The sequence below is a fragment of the Epargyreus clarus genome, unplaced genomic scaffold (genome assembly GCF_041222505.1).
Source record: "Epargyreus clarus isolate Ecla_fem2 unplaced genomic scaffold, WU_Ecla_fem_2.2 ptg000003l, whole genome shotgun sequence".
In the NCBI taxonomy this organism is placed as follows: domain Eukaryota; kingdom Metazoa; phylum Arthropoda; class Insecta; order Lepidoptera; family Hesperiidae; genus Epargyreus; species Epargyreus clarus.
The window spans coordinates 15,967,245-15,988,030 of record NW_027332211.1 but is presented as its reverse complement, the minus strand read 5'-3'; the positions used below and the strand labels follow the sequence as shown (position 1 = coordinate 15,988,030).

At 35.4% G+C, this 20,786-nt stretch overlaps 1 protein-coding gene across 2 annotated transcripts in view; it reads right to left on the bottom strand.

Annotated features, from left to right (window-relative positions):
• The window catches only part of Sdc (Syndecan), a 318,705-nt gene that overhangs the window by 4,834 nt on the left and 293,085 nt on the right, over positions 1-20,786 (bottom strand). The window contains exons 2-4 of one of the 2 annotated variants that reach the window (XM_073090696.1): positions 2,534-2,888; positions 1,044-1,174; positions 260-386 (exon numbers count right to left, since the gene is read on the bottom strand). In XM_073090696.1, coding sequence (XP_072946797.1) covers positions 260-386; positions 1,044-1,174; positions 2,534-2,888 — 613 coding nt within the window. Of the gene's footprint in view, positions 1-259; positions 387-1,043; positions 1,175-1,837; positions 2,437-2,533; positions 2,889-20,786 lie in introns of those variants that run through there. The other variant, XM_073090703.1, reaches the window with a different exon arrangement.

The following is a 20,786-nucleotide window of genomic DNA, read 5'->3' as shown; positions in this document are numbered from 1 at the left end:
ACACATTTGTGATCACCCTGATTTATACGTCGACTTCTTTAAAATCCGAGATATGCCTGATCACCCATGTCTTAGGATGGCAGTGACATTAATTCATGCAGGAGTAGTAGCCTGCTGGTATCCTACTTCACTTTCATAAAAATACTTGTCGTGAATACTTATTCGACACGAATAGAAATATAGAGAAACTAAGATGAATTTCATGCAATTATAATAATATTTGTCTTCACAGCAAACATTTAGACAGAACAATACTGACCAGCTAAAATGCCAGGCTGTGCGAAGAAGCTGGTGGCACGGTCCTCTGGCTTGGCGTTCATGATGAACACGACGTTGTCGGCCGGCCGCGTCTCCGTCTTTATATTTGTGCCCGATTGGTCCTGGTCCTGGAATTTTATGAAAATAATCATTAACAACATTTCTTACAAGGGTTTTCCAAAAATAAAATTATATTTATGTTGATAGAAAATGTATGTACTTGATTGGAGAAACTATTAAGATGACGCGACTATATCACATGAACCCTTTCAATTTCGGCACAAGGTATAAGTATGTCTTCCTTGTATTGTTTTCCTAGGCTATTGCGAGGCCTTCAAATTTAGTGTTCATGCGTAGCAGTGTATACCTGGCAAAATTAGGTGGGATTCGAATCCTATCTTGTGTTGATTAAAGATGTCCATGGGCGACTGTGGTCATTTACCATCAAGGAATGATAAGCGGCGTGTCTATTAAAAATGAGTCAAGTAGCTATCATCACTACTTTAAATAGTTTGTTAATTAATTAATAAATAATTGGTCTCAATCCAACAAGTATCTCTGCGCACTCTATAGTTTGTAGCCAGCGTTTTTATTCATGAATATTGCAAGAGATCGTTATGCGATTATTTGTTTTTATTTTAATTAAATCTTTTCAGGTTGTCGCCAATAGCCATGCTGACCTATATGTTTTATTTTAGTTGACCTCAATCTTTTTATGATTAAATAAGTCAAAAAATCTATAGAGTTTAGTTGATTTTAGTTACTTGAGAAAAATCTGTACTCACCACAGAAGGATTGAGATCTTCTCCAGATATGCTGATATCGGTCTGGTCTGGGCGCGAGGGTTGCTCCTCCCCCGCGCCGCGTGGCTCGTCCACTCCTTCGTTACCTTGGTTATTATTGGACGGGACCCCAGCTGGAATGTCATTAAATATGTCTATTATAATTAATTCTTCACCTAACGCTTTTCGAAAAGCTTAAGTACTCTTCATAACGGTAACGGCATTTGAGAATGTACTATTTTTTTCTTTAATGAGAACATTGCAGACATAGACGTTCAATATGTTTAAATACAATTACAACACAATATTATACGAGTACATCATTAATTTGATAAAAGAGAACAGATGTATTGAGTATTAATTAAGGAAATAGTTCATATAAGAGGAAAGTATTAGTTTAAAACACATAATATATAAAATGATGACGAAGACTTAGACATTTGTAATACGTTTAGTATGTTAGTTATTTTTTGGATTAATTTGGATTGGAAGGAACTACACATTAGCATGATTCGGATCACAATACCAAATGAAACAACGACAAACGATGGGTCTAAAAGTAAAGGGGATTTACTTTAGCTATTACGAAATGGAAAGATGAAACATTATACATTTTGATTACCAATGAAAGTTCAACGGCTTTAGAACGATAGTACAAGACATGCGATACAGACACTTTAATAGATATGATAAAATGATAGATAATAGTTTTCGGTAAACGATGTTTAAGATTGACAATGATAGTAAACATGCAAATTATGAAGTATAGGATACAAAGAAAGCCGTCGAATACTTACCAATTTCCTTTGCAGAATGTATTTAAGTCAGTAAAGATACCGTTAATAAACTTACAGACAATTAATAGATTAGTATTAGAACAATAATTCTGAGTAATTAATAGAATACCAGTCACCACGCGTAATGAACGGAAACTGTGAAACATCTACAAGTAGGCAAATAAATGGCTAAGTACAGTGATAATAACAATTACAAATTCAAGGTTGTGTCACAGTTAGCCTCTGCCTTTATTAGAACGTGACGCCTCTTACACGATTAATGCAATTTAATTACTCGTTGCCGTAGCACAAAGTATTGTTAAGCAGATAACAACCCACGTCAATATAACCAACGGTTTGGTTTATACTAACGGTACGAATAAAATTATTAAAAAAAATTGACAAGTGTTCTCATTCTATTGTTTCATTGATGTCATCATTGCCAAATTTGTTGTAGCATCAGTGACTCGTTATGGACAAAGAGTTTGCAAACCGGAAATTCTGATATGGACAATGGAATCCCTGATATTAAAAAGTATGATAAACATAGCGTGAACGTTAAATCGTTTAAAATGTTTGTGTAAATAATTTCCTGTAATTCAACATGTTTAATTAAACCGATAAGAGTATTCGTAAATTCAAATAATTTCAACGATTTAGCGTTCCAAAAATTAAAATAAATTGCAACAAAACTGGCATGCTTCAGCCTCTACTCACGACTATCTACATCGATCTGCTTCACTAATGGCGGTAGGATTGGAGGTTCGGTATTTGAAGCCGTGTTGTCCGGGGTGTCCGGGTTGATCGGGACTTCTGGGTAGTCCGGATAAGACGGCTCGCTAAAGACGGTGGTGCGGGTCGAAGTGGGTACATAGTCTTCGTCATCCTCCGGTGCGTTGGGAGCGTCACCTGATCCTCTACCGTCTTCGTCGTCCGGGCCCGGGCCTGGCCCCCAACCGGATCCTGAACTCTCGTCGCTCTCTAGGCCAGATCCATCGTCGTCAATGAAGACGTCATCACGCTGCACGTAAACCTGTGTACTTTCTGTTGGTGTGCCTCCTGCGACAGCGTCCTGGAATTGAGAAATTTTAAATTAATTTAACTTTATAATTTTAAAATTTATTTAAAATCTAATAGGAATAAATTTATCCTCTATAGCACTGATAAACCACGACTTAAATAAATCGATAATTTTAAATAGGTATGTATAATATTTTTATTTCGCCTGTGTTGATATACTGTTAGAGCTTATAAATATAACGCCAATTTGTATGAATGCATTGGTAAAACCCCGAAAAAGAACACAAAACGTTGAGAAATGCATAAGATTGTCGCAATGCAAGTCTATATACCTATGCGTACATCTATAGGTGCATCGCAATGACTCACTGTACTTAACTCTTCTGGAACACGAACACTACAGACACTTAATTAACACTTAAATTTCTCGTAGGACGATATTCACAAAACACCAATTAGTCACGACATAGGTCTATGCACAAAAACGATAATAGAATTGCGTTTCTGTCTACGTCACCATGAATGGGTCAGCGGATGAATGGGCGAAATAGTGCAGATGGGTGCGGGGTCACTCACCTGTATTTCCAGCGAAGTTTTGGTTTAAAGTGTGTTTCAGAGTAGGCCTGATAGTGTTCTTGATATGATCTGGCCGGTTAAAGAGATTTTGGCAGTGTTCTCTTTGGCTAGCGTGGTTGTGTAGAGCCGTGCCGATCGATAGGCTTTAGAGGGGTGGGGTCGAAAGGGGAGGCGCAGGCTGTAGACCGGGTTCCCGGCAACCGCCAACAGATGCCAGGAATGCGGTTTGTGGACGTTCGCCAACGAAATACTTCGCGTTTCGTACACTAGAGCGCGCTGTGCTACTGTTACAATTTCGTTGGGTAGGAACTATGTATGTATATTATTTTTTTTAGATGATACGTATAAATAATGATGTATAATGATACTATAACTTTTTTGATACAGTAATTACATAAAAAGTCAAAAATATTCGTTCCAAGAATACGCATTCAATTTATTTTCAATTCCATTTATTAACCAAAAATTGCTATCCCAACTCGAAAAGTACGTGTGATTGTATTTATTTTGTGATTGTCTGCTGTATGATCTTGGTGTATAATAATTATAAGTTTACAAAACTATACAGGTATTTTAAAAAACACTTATTAACATTTTTTTAAGCGACAAATTAAATAACGTGCGCGTAATAATTATGAGTATCAGCTGTATTTTTAGTATATAAGTAACTATTGTACGTACGCAAAGAGTCAAATGGTTTCAGGTTCGATTCGTATCCGGGTAGATTTCTGTTTTGGTCTGGACCTGGATAGGTCTGTAGGTATGTGACATCAAGACTAAGAATATACATATACAGATAACGTTAGGTGTTTTCTGTATTATGAATCTGTGTTACCAATTACAAAAATATATTATATTTTTATGATGTAGGTATGCTTACTACAATAACGTTGCTGGTCAGAATTATTTCATATACATACTCCATCATACATCTCTTACTCATACCCTTCAAACCAGTAAACCCCGCTTCACACTGCTATCTTAGATTCATAGACAGTTGATATGATTTTTTTTATAATATAGGGGTAGCAGACGAGCTTACAGTCCACCTGATGTTAAGTGGCTACTGCCGCCCATGGACATCTGTAATCAACCCCAGATAGGATTAGATATTCCTACCTGAGGTCGGCCACAGATGCGCCGCTACCCTGGAGGACAAGCTGGAACGCCTCGTAAAAGTAAGGGGGACACCCTTACCACACCCTTCAAACCGGAACACAGCAGCGCCTAACACTGCTGTTATTAGGTAGAAATAAGTGTGGCGGTGATACCGCCGGAGTCGAACCACAAAGGGTTCTACCACCAAAACGTGTACGACATACGAGTATGTACGTCAAAACAACTTTCCCATGTCCAGTCTAGTGATCCTATACAGTGTAATATCGTTGGATACTCCTAAATAGGTTAAATACCTAATACAAACTTTTTAAACAGATTTTTTATAGGTCCAAAACATAAAATTTCTGAAATATTAAATAGGCGTGCAGTGCTCATGTTGAATGGTCTGGAAATCTGACCTCAATTAGGTCCAGCGTTCCTTCAGGTCGGCTGACTAGTGATTAAGCAGGTTTTTAATAAATATTGAAAAATCGTTGTAATAGGACTGAAGCATACTAAGAAAATACTGAAGCATAGATTTCTGCTTACTGGCGTTAATCCTTTCAATTGCTATTTTCCACTTAGTTTCTTATATTTATTTTTTTAATATTGAAACAAACGAGTATTCAGTCTATGATGCATGAACATCTGTAATCAACCCCAGATAAGATGTGACTCCTACGTGTGGTCGGCATTGATACCCCTGAGGAATAAATCGGAAAAATATGCTTCCCTTATCACACCTTTAAAACCAGGATACAGTAGCGCTTAACATTGCTGTTATTAGGCAGATATAGGAATAGCTGGGGTGTTTCTAGAGTCGAAGCACAAACTGTTTTATCACCTACAAAAGGAGATGTTTCAAAATGTATGGGCTCCCGGCCACCTTTTGTACAGTATACTAAAAACTAAGAAAACATGCAAAGAACAATTCGTAGTGGTTCATTTTCTTCAAATCATGTTCGTTTAATTGTTAAAAAACAACAATTATCACTTAAACTTGCAACACAACAGTGGAAAAACATCATGGCGGTAGTGATTACCGTAATAATGTCATCTGTCATTCTATTTTAACTTACTATATACATTATATACTTTTTAATATATTTTTTAAGCGATTGGGCGTAGATATATAAATATTGTATTGTATGTATTGAGAAACAATACCTATATTTGATAAACATTAATTATATTCACTTTCATAAATCTTGACTTAAAACAAACATACCAAAATAAGTACTTCTATACCAATTTATTTTAGTTAAAACATTTAAGTGTGTAAATAAAACAACTTTAACTACACATTTAGATAATATTTTATTTATTCTTCACTTCAATGTATCTACATTACTTATTCATTTTCAATATCTTCCTTCATCAATATTTTCATCCAATCATGTAGCAGGTTCTGTAATATCCTGTGACGAGCTCAGCCCAAACATCAAACAATGATCATAATGTGAGCGCAACTACCTACGAGTACGGTTCGTTGCCCAGCGATGCAGTTGCAATAATAACTGATTATTTTGTCATCCCAAGAATGTCCTTGTCTTGCTATTGTAATTATCTAAAAAAAGAGGAATGTAAAAAGATTAGCTTCCCTAGTTTAAAATTATTAACGATTCTTTCACGATTAATACAACTAACTGATGTATATTTTATTACCTGATGATATTGAATCCTTGTCAACACAATCCACAGCGATCGCACGAAATTACAAGAGTCCATAAAACATAAGCTGGGTAAACAAGTAAGGTAGAATCAGTCCAAAATCGTAAGCAGCACAGAGCAGAAACATATTCAGGATTGAAATCGAATCTTCTCACCAGTACATATTTATTCAACGTTTACATTGGAGTCCACTATTATATAATATGTATATATCAACTTTTACACATATCAAATTGACAACTTCTTCTTTTTCAATTTGACATGTCACTTACATCTATAAAACCAGATACTATTTAAAAGTAGTTTTGTTGTAATTATTATAAATAATTAATTAAATTCAGAAATAATGACGGGATACACAAAACAAAAGCCAGGTTGTAAAGTACTGAGGTAACAATAACTTTACGACAAAAACAGCGAAATACAGAATTACCGACATCCAAAGAGTATAGTAACCTATGTGTGGGGTACACATAGGTTCCCTGACCGACATCGACATTGGCCGGTTTGAAAACTTGACATTGACAGTATCCCGCCATATTTAATATTTCAATGAGGAATGCTTATTTTAAATATTTTTAAACAGGAATACTTTAGGTTATCAAAATATATGTGTATTTTTCTTCAATTATACAAATTATTCGTGTTTTTTAGATATAGTGTACATGAGATGGCCGAAAATGAAACATCTCCTTTAGTCAAAACTCTTAATGAGCTGGTAATATTGTAAAGCTTTATGTTCACGTGTGTTAATAATAACAAAATGGGTACGAAAATTTCTGATTACCGCGCGATTTCCATAGCAAAAGCCGGGTATATCCGGTAATGAGAAATATTATTTATTGCACCCGGGTAACGCTGGACCGACCCGGTTTCACCCGGTTTATTACTTACCTGTGCCTTAATGTTATTTTCTCATGTTTTATTCGGACCCCGTTAAATAATTCCGTTTTGTAAATGTTGCTTTTGTTGTGATGGCCAAAATTTTTGTGAAATGTTGCTATAATCCGTTAGTTAGTTAGGCATGGGTGTATGCCTAACTATTGAGAGATGGCTCACTAGATAATGTTATTGATGTATTAGCTATGAAGGAGGTATAAGTTATGTAGCACCATGAGAGTAATTGTATGTTTCAGTGGAAATAAAGCCATCACAGGTAATAGAATAGATGCGCGTTTTTGATTTATTACTTAATGATGACCCATTATGTTAGGACAATACTCTACTGGCCTTAGGTTAGGCTACCATTTTATACAGGCCTACGTCTCTAAGCTATTACCAAATTGGAATACGATCCCAACTGAGTAAATCCATTAGAACAGTATGATAAGGATAAGGGCATAGTTCACCCTCGCTGGCCTATTGTAGATTGGTACTTCAGTCCAATTTGAGATTTTCTAAGAACTTTCAGTCATGTACTTTCCCATGATCTTTTAATAATATACCTAATTTCTAAATTCGCTTCAAATTATCACAATAGTAAATCTACTCTATAACATGTAGATGTACCCCATTCATCCCTAAAGTCTTCAAGGGTGCCAAATAGACGCTAACACGTTATGTGCAAACAAAGGGTGGAGATAATAATACGGCGCTCGAGAACAAAGGTAGTCAAAAGTGGGGCCTCTCAGGAAATTGATAAGTGGACTTCTTAGCGCTGCCTCTCATGTGAGAGTAAAGGCATTTTGAGCCATTCATAAATAAATTCGTCCTTTGGATTGTACGTTAAGCTGTCTTCTAATATTATTTAATACTTTTGGAGGCCTTATCGTGTATACTGATCCGCATTGGAGCAGCGTGGAGTACGTACCTGGCCTTCACTGATCCGATCCAGTAGTAGTTTAAAAAAAATGTTGTAACTGACAATTTGTAAGTGCCGCCGTTGGTCTAAACAAAATAAATATATTCCATTTCATTTCATTTCATATGGGGAGAGATTTCTTCCCAGCGATGGGATAAAGAGTTGCAGCCATGGATATAATTTAATTGTAAATGTAAAAATTGTACATAGTAAATTTCATTATTAAATAATTATTATTTTGCAAAAAAGACGACTAACAAAAAATACCTACCGATTGGATAGTATGTCGGTCAAAGACGTCAGGTCGGACGGCAATTTAGTTTGGTGTCGATTACAGCTGCCTATGGACGGTAGCGACCTTACTATCACGTATAGCATGTTCGATTGTTGCTTCTACTTCATCATTATTAATTATCATAATTATTAATGCTAACACTATTATAATTTTAAGATTAAGTTAGTACGTCTTTCTATTTTCGCTTATTTACCTGATTACGCTGATAGGTGAAGTTAGATTTTGTAACTTAAGCTATATAGTTTGTAAGAAGGATATAAGCAATGTACAACTGGTAAATCGGAATAAATGAAAAAGAACTGACTGCGTAGATAGGTTTTATGAATGCAATATTGCACTATGATACTAAAATATACGGTAGCGCGTCACCGCTCAACAAGCCCGTCTGAAGAGGCTTTTAGGTGTCACACTTAGCTCTCTACATTCTGTCTGTATGTACCTCTCGACGTGTCATTGTTGGGTTTTTACTATTCAAAAAGCTGTGTTTTTATGAATAATTCCATTTTAAAGCAATTGTGAGATGTTTTTTTGTTTTACGTTTGTGTTTTTGGTCTATTTGTGGGTCTGTAGGCGGATCTTATTTGGCATTACTTAATGCCTCTTATAATTAATTTTAATTTGTTTTTAGAGACACTTTGAATGATGTAGTTCTTAATATAAAGGGTTTTTTAATTATCCCGCGGAACCCTAAATGTTTTATTTCCAAGAATATACACAGATATAAAATAAGAAGGATTGCACAAGTAAGAAGAGTGAAACTTCATTTGAGATGACGTCAAAATTTTAAAGTAGTTAACAAAATTAACCTCTACGTTTTTTAAATTTTCAAAACCTGTTTATTTTTCATTTGTAATCGTGTTTATTGTTTTCTAGTTGGTTCATTTACAGATGAGTGCCGATGTCACATATGACTCAGTTAGGGACAAACCCAAAATGCGCGTCAGTATTGACTTCATCATTAATCACATTTCATACACGCATAAAACATATTTTTTCCTTGATAATGTTTTGATGTGTATTATGGAACTAGCAAACAAGCATAAGCGGTGACTGTCGCCCATGGACATGTTTAACCAACTCCATATTAGTGTGCAGAACAGAGGTTTTACTTGAAGCTAATCACTTGCTCCTTCTAACTCTTCCTGAGGACTGAGTCTCATGTGCACTGAGACTCCTGAGGAGTAAGGTGGTCGCGTCACGTGTAAGTCAGCCGACATACAAACTCTTCCTCCGAAACGCAAGAATTGATTCATGTCTCTCTTATCTTCATATCTCTAATATTTGTGGCAGTGGTACGTCCCTCATAATCTAAAGCCTATACGAACGAAGTCGCGGCCGCAAGCTAGTACTGTTCTTAAAAACATCTTCACAATATGCCTTGAATATAACAAACATTTATATTTCGGAGCAACTAAGTTGCATACGCCTGATTATACTTTGAGATTTTTTCGGTAAAATACAGCACTTATTTCGCAATAAAGCGCTGTAAAGACAAAGTTGGCCGCATAATGGGCTCTATCGCGCCACTTGTCTGTGATTGTAAGTATAACTAGGGATGCATTGATATATCTGTCGATATGATACCGATATTGATTTATCAAAAGTATTAGCGATACCGATGCGCTCACTGCAGTTTTAAAAGGTGTTAAATGTAAAATTGTGGTTTAAGATAGAAAATAAAGAAACAGACGACGAATATTCAATAACTAAACGAGATTTAGCAATTTCTTAATATTCTACAAAAATATTTTAAAAATTCTACTAATTAAACGTTTTTATAAAAACAAATTAAACAAAACTTGTTTTCATAAATATTAAGTGAAGGCTCCGGTTTGCGCGTTAACAGATTAGATGACAGATTACATGGAATTCAAAAGGTATCGGACAATATGTGTCTCGGCAAACTAATATCACCGATCCGATATATCGATATCGGTATCAGATGCATCCCTCAAAACATAAATTTCCATGCGACCGACGCCCTAAAGCTGCTCAAAAAGTTAAACAAAGCTCTTTGTGGAACCTTTAAATATGCGATGAATTTTGAAGTGGCAAAGGCTCTGTTTAAAATGTACAAAGTTTAATGGAAATCCGGGTAGCTAAGGGAATATTAAGAGGATAATGGCGTCATATCTATGTAGGTGCGAAGACTTGGGTGGGTCAAACTTTGTAATCGAAGACCTTGCCCTTACTTAGCGCTTGGCTGGTTTTTGTTTTTTATAGCCATAAAAAGGGTAATGTATTTTAAAGTACGATAGGACGTGCTAAGTAACTTATTAAGTTATTTTGGATAAACTTCAGTCAAGGTCTTCACTTCAGGTCAAACCTGTTATAACACATTTGTGATCGGCTTCAGGTAGAGCTTGAACAAATTATTACCAATTGCTAATAACACATGGATGGATTTTTCCCTCTATATCCGTGTCTAGGGTCAATGTACGAAGCATTATAATAGCTTCCAAAGACATTAACCTATGTAGTAGTATCTACCGATAGGTAATACCTACCTAAGTTTTTTTAAATATTTTTTAAGCGAAGGTGGTAGAACCCTTTGTGGTTCGACTCCGGCGGCACCACCGCCCCACCTATTTCTGCCTAATAACAGCAGTGTTAGGCGCTGCTGTGTTCCGGTTTGAAGGGTGTGGTAAGGGAGACAGACTTTTCCGAGGCGTTTCAGCTTAGTCCTCAGGGGTAGCGGCGCATCTGTGGCCGACTTCAGGTAGGAATATCTAATCCTATCTGGGGTTGATTACAGATGTCCATGGGCGGTAGTAGCCACTTACCATCAGGTGGACTGCATGCTCGTTTGCTACTCCTATATTAAAAAAAAATCTTATAACTTGTAATGTGCGTACATGGAGACAATTTTTTTACAACATTTTTACAGCTAATTGTCATACTTATTACGTAAACGTATTACTATCCTATTATCTTTATTACACACGCATAAGATACACATCTCTTGGAAAAACAAAGTTTAATTATCAAGGGTACGTCCAAGCACTTGTTTGCTGTCCTCAGTCTGGGGGAACTCATTTATGAGGATAAATGAGCTCATTCCAGCGAAGTTAGCTCACAGACAACCGTCGGAAGTATAATTTGAAACCTAAGTTTGTAACTATGTAACTTCTGTCATATGTTCACTTTAGCATGACTTGAATGAATTTCTTGTGACTACTACAACAGTTTATACCACTACAGGTTTAAATTTCGAAATATGTTTGTAAATATCCAATTTACATGCACTAAGATATGAACACAGTCAGAACATATATCTACACTAATATTATAAAGAGGAGAACTTTGTTTGTTTGGTTATAATGAATAGGCTCAAAAACTACTAGACCGATTTTAAAAATTCTTTCACCATTCGAAAGCCACATTCATCATCATCAACCCATTACTGTCCCACTGCTGGGCACGGGTCTCCTCTCAGAATGAGAAGGATTAGGCCATAGTCCACCGCGCTGGCCAAGTGCGTATTGGTAGACGTAAAGCCACATTATCTACGAGTAACATAGGTTATATTTTATATGAAATATATTTGATAAATAGATTTTGAGGCGGTACAAAGTTTGCCGGGTCAGCTAGTCTTAAATATTTTTTTTTATATACATCAATTAAAAGAAATTAGCTAAGTTGGGAATTGAATCAGGATTTCTCTATTTGATTGTTGTCAAATACGAGTAGTTTCAAATATGTACAATATAGACATTGGTAATCACTGATCCTAATTTAGGTTTTTCATACATGGCTTTGCGACTCCTACGGGTTAAATCGAAACGCATCGTGTAATGATCGTTATATTTTACCACATTCTTTGGATCAGAACACAGCATTTATTGAGCAGAAATATTATTTCTTTTGTTGTTTCCTTAGAACCACGGCGGGTTTTGCCACCTTACCATTCATCAAAGTCAAATAGAAATGAAGTCCTATAGTATACCTAATGAAAGAGACCCAATGTTTTATCAAGGTCCAACCTTTCTGAGCTAATAAACCGTCTTCAAGCAAGCGTAACCTAATCTGACATGATCTAGGCAGACGACCCAAATGCTGTACAGAGATTGGAAAGATAGGACACTTGGGCGTGTTATTGAATTTCTTTTGTACGTTATTTTAGATTTATTTGTTTGAACTGAAGAGATTACATAAATAAGCCCAAGAGAGAAATATGGGCACTGTCTTAAATTAAATGCATTTTTAAGGGTGGGCCAATATATTTAATTATATACTAAATTAAATATCTAGTACAGACCCTCTTTCCATGAAGATTCCATTTAAAGTTATTAATTTGTTTCCAAGATTAATAGTATCAACAACAGATCAAAGCTAGAGTATTGTAGTTGTTTTAAAATCACGTATATGTACCTATGTGCTTAATACTTTCGAATAAACCGACATAAAATGAGATAGTAATTATAGAGACCATAATTAAAGATCAATCTTTACAATTTGGCCAGAGAACAGTGTAATCCAAAATCGAGTAAATACTTCCAGAATTCACTGCTCGTGAGTCGGGCTAAACAAGTAACACGAAAGTCTATTTGTTGAACGAGAATTTCGGCAAAAAATCCTCCAAAACTTCTACAGCATCCGACTGTCCTAATTCCGAGACCCGAACTAAGCTTGAATAAAAAATAAGAACAATACAAAGTACTCATACCTACGGGAACTGCGAGGGATGCTGGAACTTTGTCTAGGGATGTGGGTGAAAGGTTGTATCCGATTTACTGGAATTATAATAACTGCTATGTGAATGTTTCAGAATCAACTGATTATAATATTACTTCTGTACCTTCAGTATAAGTTTTACGTTTTGACAAAAATGACTGCTTTCGTATTTGGTTGCGTATTTGCCCATACATTTCCGCGCCCCTAGCGGACTGTATCAGAACTGATTGATTGGGTACTGAAGACGTGTTTTAAGAAAGGCAAGGGGAAGTTTTTTGACCAATAATTACGCGGAATTGATACATTTTACTATGCGACGGGTATTTTCATTATTACCGATATTACAGCCTAGTTACATGGATTGTGGATTTTCGACGAAACTCCACAGTTTAAGGGATAACTGTTTCATTATTACAATCGATATGATGGACACCTGCTTGCTCACAATGCACAGGATTAATGCTATCATACTGGGCAATGGTGAATTGATCATTAAGATTATATGCATCTCTCGGGAGTGTATAGTTTCTGCATGTCTGTTCGAAGATCACTTCCTTCAAGGTTAGCAACGTATTTGTGATAGGAGTTAAATAGGAATTGAGTATTCTAATTTGATCCCCTTTTTGTCTTCTTTTCGAATCTTTCTTTTCGATTGGACTGTATAATTTTTTTATTGTATCAACGGTTGATTGGTAGAGTATATCGTTAGGCATTGTTTGAGCTTATTGAAATAATTATGTAATAATAAGTAAACAAACAGATTTTCATACTAGCAACAAATTCAGCTTTTTAGAATAGTTCTGCCCTACCAACGGGAATTTCAAAATGTCCATACCGTTGAATGATTTATAAATCAATATCACTCGTGTATTCGCAACGAATGTCACGCTCAACTCTATCTCAATGGTTGTAAGGCACGTAATTGCACCCTCATGCCAATTAGGCGCTGTAACGTCTTCGTGACTGGTTCAGAAACGTTTTTACCGTTATCAGAGGCAATTTTGCTCGCTCCATGCGCACATTTTTGCTCTCGCAGCGATGTTTCGACAATATTTAAATTTTTGTCGTGTTCTATCCATCACGAGTGTATGGTAAGCGAAGATTATGATGATGACTTTTTTAAGACTCAAGTGGCAAATGAGTATGTAGTCTATCAGCTGGTAAATAGTTGCTGCCGTCCATTTAAAATCATCTGTATATAAAACAAGGGTTCTACCTAAACGCAATGTGACAAATTGCGTGGCTTCCAATGAGGACTGAGACTTTTGCTTCATAAGTAAGTGAACCAGTATCTATTCTTACGTCTCCATCGAAACTCCAGAACGATATAAATAAGTGTGGGGTACCACCAATGTTTTGGTAATAATCAATCAGATAAAACAACAATTAATAAAGGGAGAGTAACTTGATAATAAGTATGTTCTTAACAGGAAAACAATAAACCTGATATATCGATAAGATATCAAGATCATTGATTAAATAAGAGAAAACATCCCGCGGGGAAAAAGTGTCAAATGTCACTCACACAATGTAACATGGTAACGAAATACATATATACATACATACATATATCTCGTTACTTGGCATCCGTGAGACAAGGCCCCTACTTGGGTAGTACATGTAGGTTAAGATCTTGAAGTCGCTCCAGGCGAAAACACATTAGGCACGCTTACAGTAGATACCGTTGAAGGAACATTTTGTTTTATATATTTTTTTTTTTTTTTTTTTTTTTTTTTTTTTTATTATATAATATATGTAGAATTCGAGACATATTTTCAGGCACTGTCATAATGGCCTAGTGAATTTATCGGAGTGTAAGAGACTGAGTTATTTAAGAAAGTAGACGTAGAAAACGTTCCCTTTCTTGATGCGAATTGTCCAATAAAGGAAAGAGGAGGGTAAAATGCAATAACGGCGCGTTCACGCGAGGTCAACGCGACTGTTGGGGCGGAGTGGCGCCCAACGCGGGCCAAGTTTATTTTTACATTCCAGCTAACTTTCCAATTAGTCTGAGAAACAGGTGAAATAGTGAACATTTTTGGGAATGCAGCTCTTAGTTTATTTTTATCATCCAACTTTTAATTAGTGTTGAGATACGAGATACCAGGTTTTTAGACTATAAATATTGGACGCAGGTTTCTTCTCTCGGAAAATGTGAAACAGACTCCATTGTATCTATTGCTATTATCTTTGATAATGGGTACGTAGTTAATGGACACGTTTATTGGAAGTTAATTGGGAGTAGGTATAATGATACTAACTATCCCATTGTAAGAACTGGAAAATTGCCTTAGATAAAGAGGAAGTTGCTCATGAAAATTATTTACATAAGAACCAATGGTGTTTCATTCAAAATCCTATCGTGGACGGGTTGATCAGAATGAATTTGGGAAATCTTGAAGTTTTAAACCGTTATAACAACCTGAAAATTCGAATTGTTTTGGGGCTGAATAACTATTTCATTTAAGGACTATTACTGGCATGGCAGGTAAACTGAATGTTTCTTTTAGTAAAACTTATGTTTGGGATTTAATCCAGAAATGTAACTGATGACTTCCTTACATAAAATCCCATAATCGCTCCTGCCAGTCCCGAAGACTACTTAAGAAAATACATCAGTTAGTGTAACCGAGAGCCTAAGATAGGAGTCTCGACCTAATTTAGGTGTGTGGGGCCGGCCGTTACCCGCGTCATTGTCCAAACGCCGTCATAACAGCGCGGCTTATGTGTTAAGATTGCACTCCGGCGTTTGAGGGTTAATTAGTTTCGTGATGTTGGTACTACGTAATTGTATTATAAGTCGTTTAATTGTTTAACTTAAGCTGTAGGTATATTATATGTTATTATTATTATAGATTTGTTGCTTTATTAATATTACTGTTGTAAGTAGTAAAAATTGACATTGTATTTAAAATAAATTTGCAATCCAAATTGCAACCAAGGTTTAAGAAGGACGTTTAATTGGTGTAAGACGGTCATAACATTGTGTTTTTTAAAATAAAATCATTCAATAAAATGTTTGATTTAATACGAGCGATGATGTAATACTCAGTAAGAAAGTTAGCTCGAGATACAAAAAATGAGACTTTTAATTGGATCTTGGAACAATGAATGGCGTGCTCATCTTTTATATAATTAGCTCCTTATATAACTAAAAGAAAAATATACATAAAGGTACATTTATAAGGGAACATTTCTGAGATTATATTAAATCTTATCTCGCAGGAATCCTTGATACGAAGGATCCTTTCGACTTAATTTGGGCGTACAGCGCCGGCCGTAACGCGCATCGTTGGGCCCAAATGGTGCCATAACAGCGCAGCTTATGCGTTGAAATTGCACTCCAGTATTTCAGGTTAATTCGTGACGTGATGTTGATATTATCTTGTAACAGTGATATTTATTATTCGACACTTATAACCGTCCCTGATACAGTTTGTAATAAGCCGATGAAAGTAATAATGCTTACGCTTAGGTATATATCCGGTTCTGAAAGTTAGTTAAGTGATGTAGCTAAGCTTATTAAGATTTGAGATACTTTAGAGTAAGATAAATAAGGAAGCTGCGGCTACACTATATAATGTTGTGAATCTTTAGCTAATCCACTAAACTATAAGATTTTTTTATGAAATATAGAGTTCTAAAATTCTTAAGAAAAAATGTTATAAGTAACTTAACTTATAATAACTTCAGTGACAGATTTTTCTTATCGTATCAGCTTCCTTCTTCTAGATAAATCTTTCTACAAAGCCAGTTATTTAAAGTATTTTACAAATAAAATATGGGTAATAATTAAAAAAAAAACATGATAAAAAATGTATCCAAAATGTTTTTATTCTTATTCGTCGAGATACATTGATACGGGATCGATACGATATCATCTTGACCTGATTCAGGCGCGTGGAGTCGTTACTGCTCCGCTGGACCTAAATGCCGCAATAACAGCTCAGCTTACTTCTGAGATTACACTCGAATAGATTGCGGAAGTTAATTAATTTTCGGGCGTTGGGACACGTGCTCTAGATACGCTCAGTATCAAATTATAATATAGTGTAATGATGTGTAATTATACAATTGTTATTTGTGAAGTAGTTGTTTATGTTTTAGTATCAAATGTGGCCCTATAAGACAAATATTTCGATATAACAAATGTTTGCATTTCATCGTTGGATATAACAAAGGATATGAAATGTTGTAAAACTGAGTAATTTCTTTGGACGTGTCTTCATTACGTAGTGATGTCAATATATATAACATAGTTGCTTAGTTGAAAGATTTTACATTTATCGAGTATTTTGAGGGTAGATATATCACAAAATTCTGCATTAAAAATATCTTTTAGTATTTAACAAAAATAAATAACGAAGTCTGATAGGAATTAAACTTATATCTTTTCGTATTTCACACAAAAATTACACAACACAGTCCGCGTTGTTAAAGGCAGAGCAAAGCCAGCTCGCAGCGGCACAAAAGAAACAACTTCATGGAACGAACACTATGTCCGAATTCACTGACACCGCAATAAAATAAAACGGCTTCCATGGCCATAGGTGAACTTTTTGCAGTCAACCAACGGCGCAGTTACGGCGATATCTGCCATCTGCCGCCCACAGTTCAGTCGACACTGCATATTGAACGGTACAGAAAGTTAGCATTAGTCAAAGTAGGAAAAGTTCAGCGTTTTCTGCAGTTTCGATCGTCGTGTAGAAAAGTTTTTATTTTCAGTTGGGTACTTTGAACCCGGTATAGCTTAAGTGTTAAATGAAATGATAATTGTTAAAGATAGTGAAATTATATAATAGTTAGCGTTCCATGATCGAAAGACAATAATATACAATTGCAAGTAATACTCGCAAAATTGCATGTTTTAAGGAAAGTACTTTTGGCACATACTGTGATTCCAATGGAAATTTTACAAATGTATTGTTATGCACCTAAATGGTGCATTTTAACAATGCAGCTGTAGGTACATCCAAAAGTACAAGTGAATTTTAAGTATTAAAAAGTGTATATCCAGAATTCAGTGTTCAAAAGTCATTCAACAGAGGATTATGAGAAAAGGAAAAAGATAGAAAGAAAGATCCGATAGAAAGATGAGTGGCAAAGGAAATCCGTGCTAGAACGCTATGACGGCTTGAATACCATCGACTGGGATTATGCAAGTGTCGGGTAAAGCCTTGCTAATTGCAGTTACATCTAGAGCTCTAACATTGCAAAGTGCACTGGTTTTTGTACGGCCAGAGCTACTTTGCCTCCTTTGAGCCACGAATGGGATATTGTGCCAATAAGTAGAACTACACTGAAAAGTCTTTTGGTCTTTTAAACCTACTCAGTTAAGCGTCATATGGGACTATTCAGGGTTAGCAATGGAAATTATTTACAGAAAGTACATAGTAGAGAGTAGGCAAGTTGTTGGCTATTCCTAAAGATTTCAAAGAACAACTTGTTATATGCTACTTAAATACGATTTGTATAAATTTTAAAAACTAATTTGTTTGACGATATTCAAACGAAACTTTCATATTATTAAAAATTATTACCAGTATGAATAAGACAACTATCTATTTATATAAACAGTACTTAACTACTTGACATATGTATATTGTGTAAAACAAACCATATTTGTTTAAAATACTGGTTCTTTGTCCATCTGGTTTATCTTTTTATAAGATTTTTATTCTGAGTTTCATTATATATCAAAAGTTTTAAAAAATCTTGTCTCTATTTGGAAATATCCGCTAGAGCTAACAACATGAATCCGAGGAGCTAACAAAATGTAGTTACGAGTACACTTCTCAATACGTTTCTAAAAACGAACCGGATAACAGTGAAAAACGATTCGGAACCTGGGAGCTCGAAGCGAAAACATTTTTTTTACATTTCCCGCCCAGATATATTGTCTTTACAGAAGGCCGTAGGTCTGATTTATGAGTAAAAGATCGTGTCATAAATCATCCACACCCTCTCCAACGTAGTTCGAAAAATTGTATGGAAAAAGAAATTAAAATGGCCGACGAGTATTTACGGCGGTGTCAGCCGCTTCATCCTCTAGTTATTAATTAATCTGCCTAATTAAATTTTGGCTCCGTTGTCGGAAACTACCGTTTTTCAAGTTTGTGTGACGCTGCAGGAAAGTTTGACTGCGCTGAGCGGACAACTTGCGCCAATATCATCAACCCTGATTAAAGTTGAATTAAATTTACTAGAATTTTACAGTTTTGTATGAGAAACATTGTAGCTTTCATTTTTAGAATCCTTTACTTTTAGTCCTTAATCTTAATGTTTTTTTCTCTTATCATAATAATTGTAATGCTTAGTAAAAAAGAGGAAACAAACAATAACTTTCTTCTTTTCTGACTTTTGAATGAAACAGTTAAGTCAAATATTATTAGAATTGACTTAGTTTAATATTAACAGATATTTTAATTTGTCACAATGACGTTGTTTTTGCGGAATTGTAGCAGTTGAAAATCCAATTTGTGAGCAACAATATAATCAAAATCTAGTATTTCATATGTAGTACAATTTATCTCACTACATTATGATTTGGGACAAAAGGTAAAAGAGAAAAGAAAGCATGACAATTGAACTAATAGTAGATAATCTTAGTCAAATATTTATGATTGATGGCAGAGATTATCACAACGCTAACAAATCCAGGCGCGAAAGGGGACTGCAGAAGGCATTGAAATTTGGCTCGACAGTCAAATATTTGCTGTCTGTGTGTACTCTACGCTTTTTATAAGTCTGGGCGGATAGCACACAATATCCGACCTAAACTGTTGGAATAATGAAATCGAGTTAGTTTACTCGAGTTTTGGTTTAATGACGAGAACTACGTTAAATTTAGACCTTGAGTACTTTATATTAAGAAGTTGTACAATTTTTGATCTTTTACGTTTAGAATTCTGGGTTACAAATGTGCAACACATTTGCCCGCCTGCATGGTTTTAGTCATTACCTATTTGATTCCTGAAAGTTTACATTAAAACAAATTTAAAGGTATGTAAAGTCTACCAATCTCTGGCCAGCGTGGTCGATTAAATCCTCAGTCCTTCCGAGCGGCGGCTCGTGCTCAGTAGCATTACCATGAGTTGGCATAGAAACGCCACTATAGAAATGGTAAATAGAAAACTATTGTCATTTTGCTAGTGAATAACATAACTACTATCGTTACGGTATTTCTTGACAACGTCTGTCAAATTAATGACTCATGGGACCGAATTTGTATGGCAATAGATCATAATGACATTCGCTAGCGATTTGATTTCGATAGGTTTTTTACGTATCGAGTTACGCCACTACGGATTTTAGTTCTCCGAGTAACCACCAGAGGCGCTGTACAATTTTTCATACATTTATTTTACGCAGTCGCTAGCGAGTAATACTTTTGTAAACTCATGGTAGTCCTACAGCAATGGGACAGTATAATAATAATCTACTAAAATTTTGCATTATTGTTTTCAAATTGGTTTTAACGGGTCTAAAATAAAAAAAACTTTTACTTTGATCATTTGTAACATTTTCAGTTCCATTGGCCAAATACGCGGCTCTGGCAGTCACTTTGATTCCAAACATTTTTCGATTCACTGCCGAACTTGTTCCCTTCCAAAATTCCCTTTGAAGTGTTAAATTTTCTTTTTGGCCGATCCATCGTTAGTCAGTCATTTCGCCTTTGATCACGGTTTTTGCATTTTGCGGTGGAATTGAAATTCTCCAAGTTAAGTATAGGTTATCAAATCATTCCTTTTTTCCACATTTCGATGGCGTTTGTAGGTAAAATTTTGTTTGTCACATTTTACCATTTTTTGATTGCGCATCAAATTTTGTTTGTT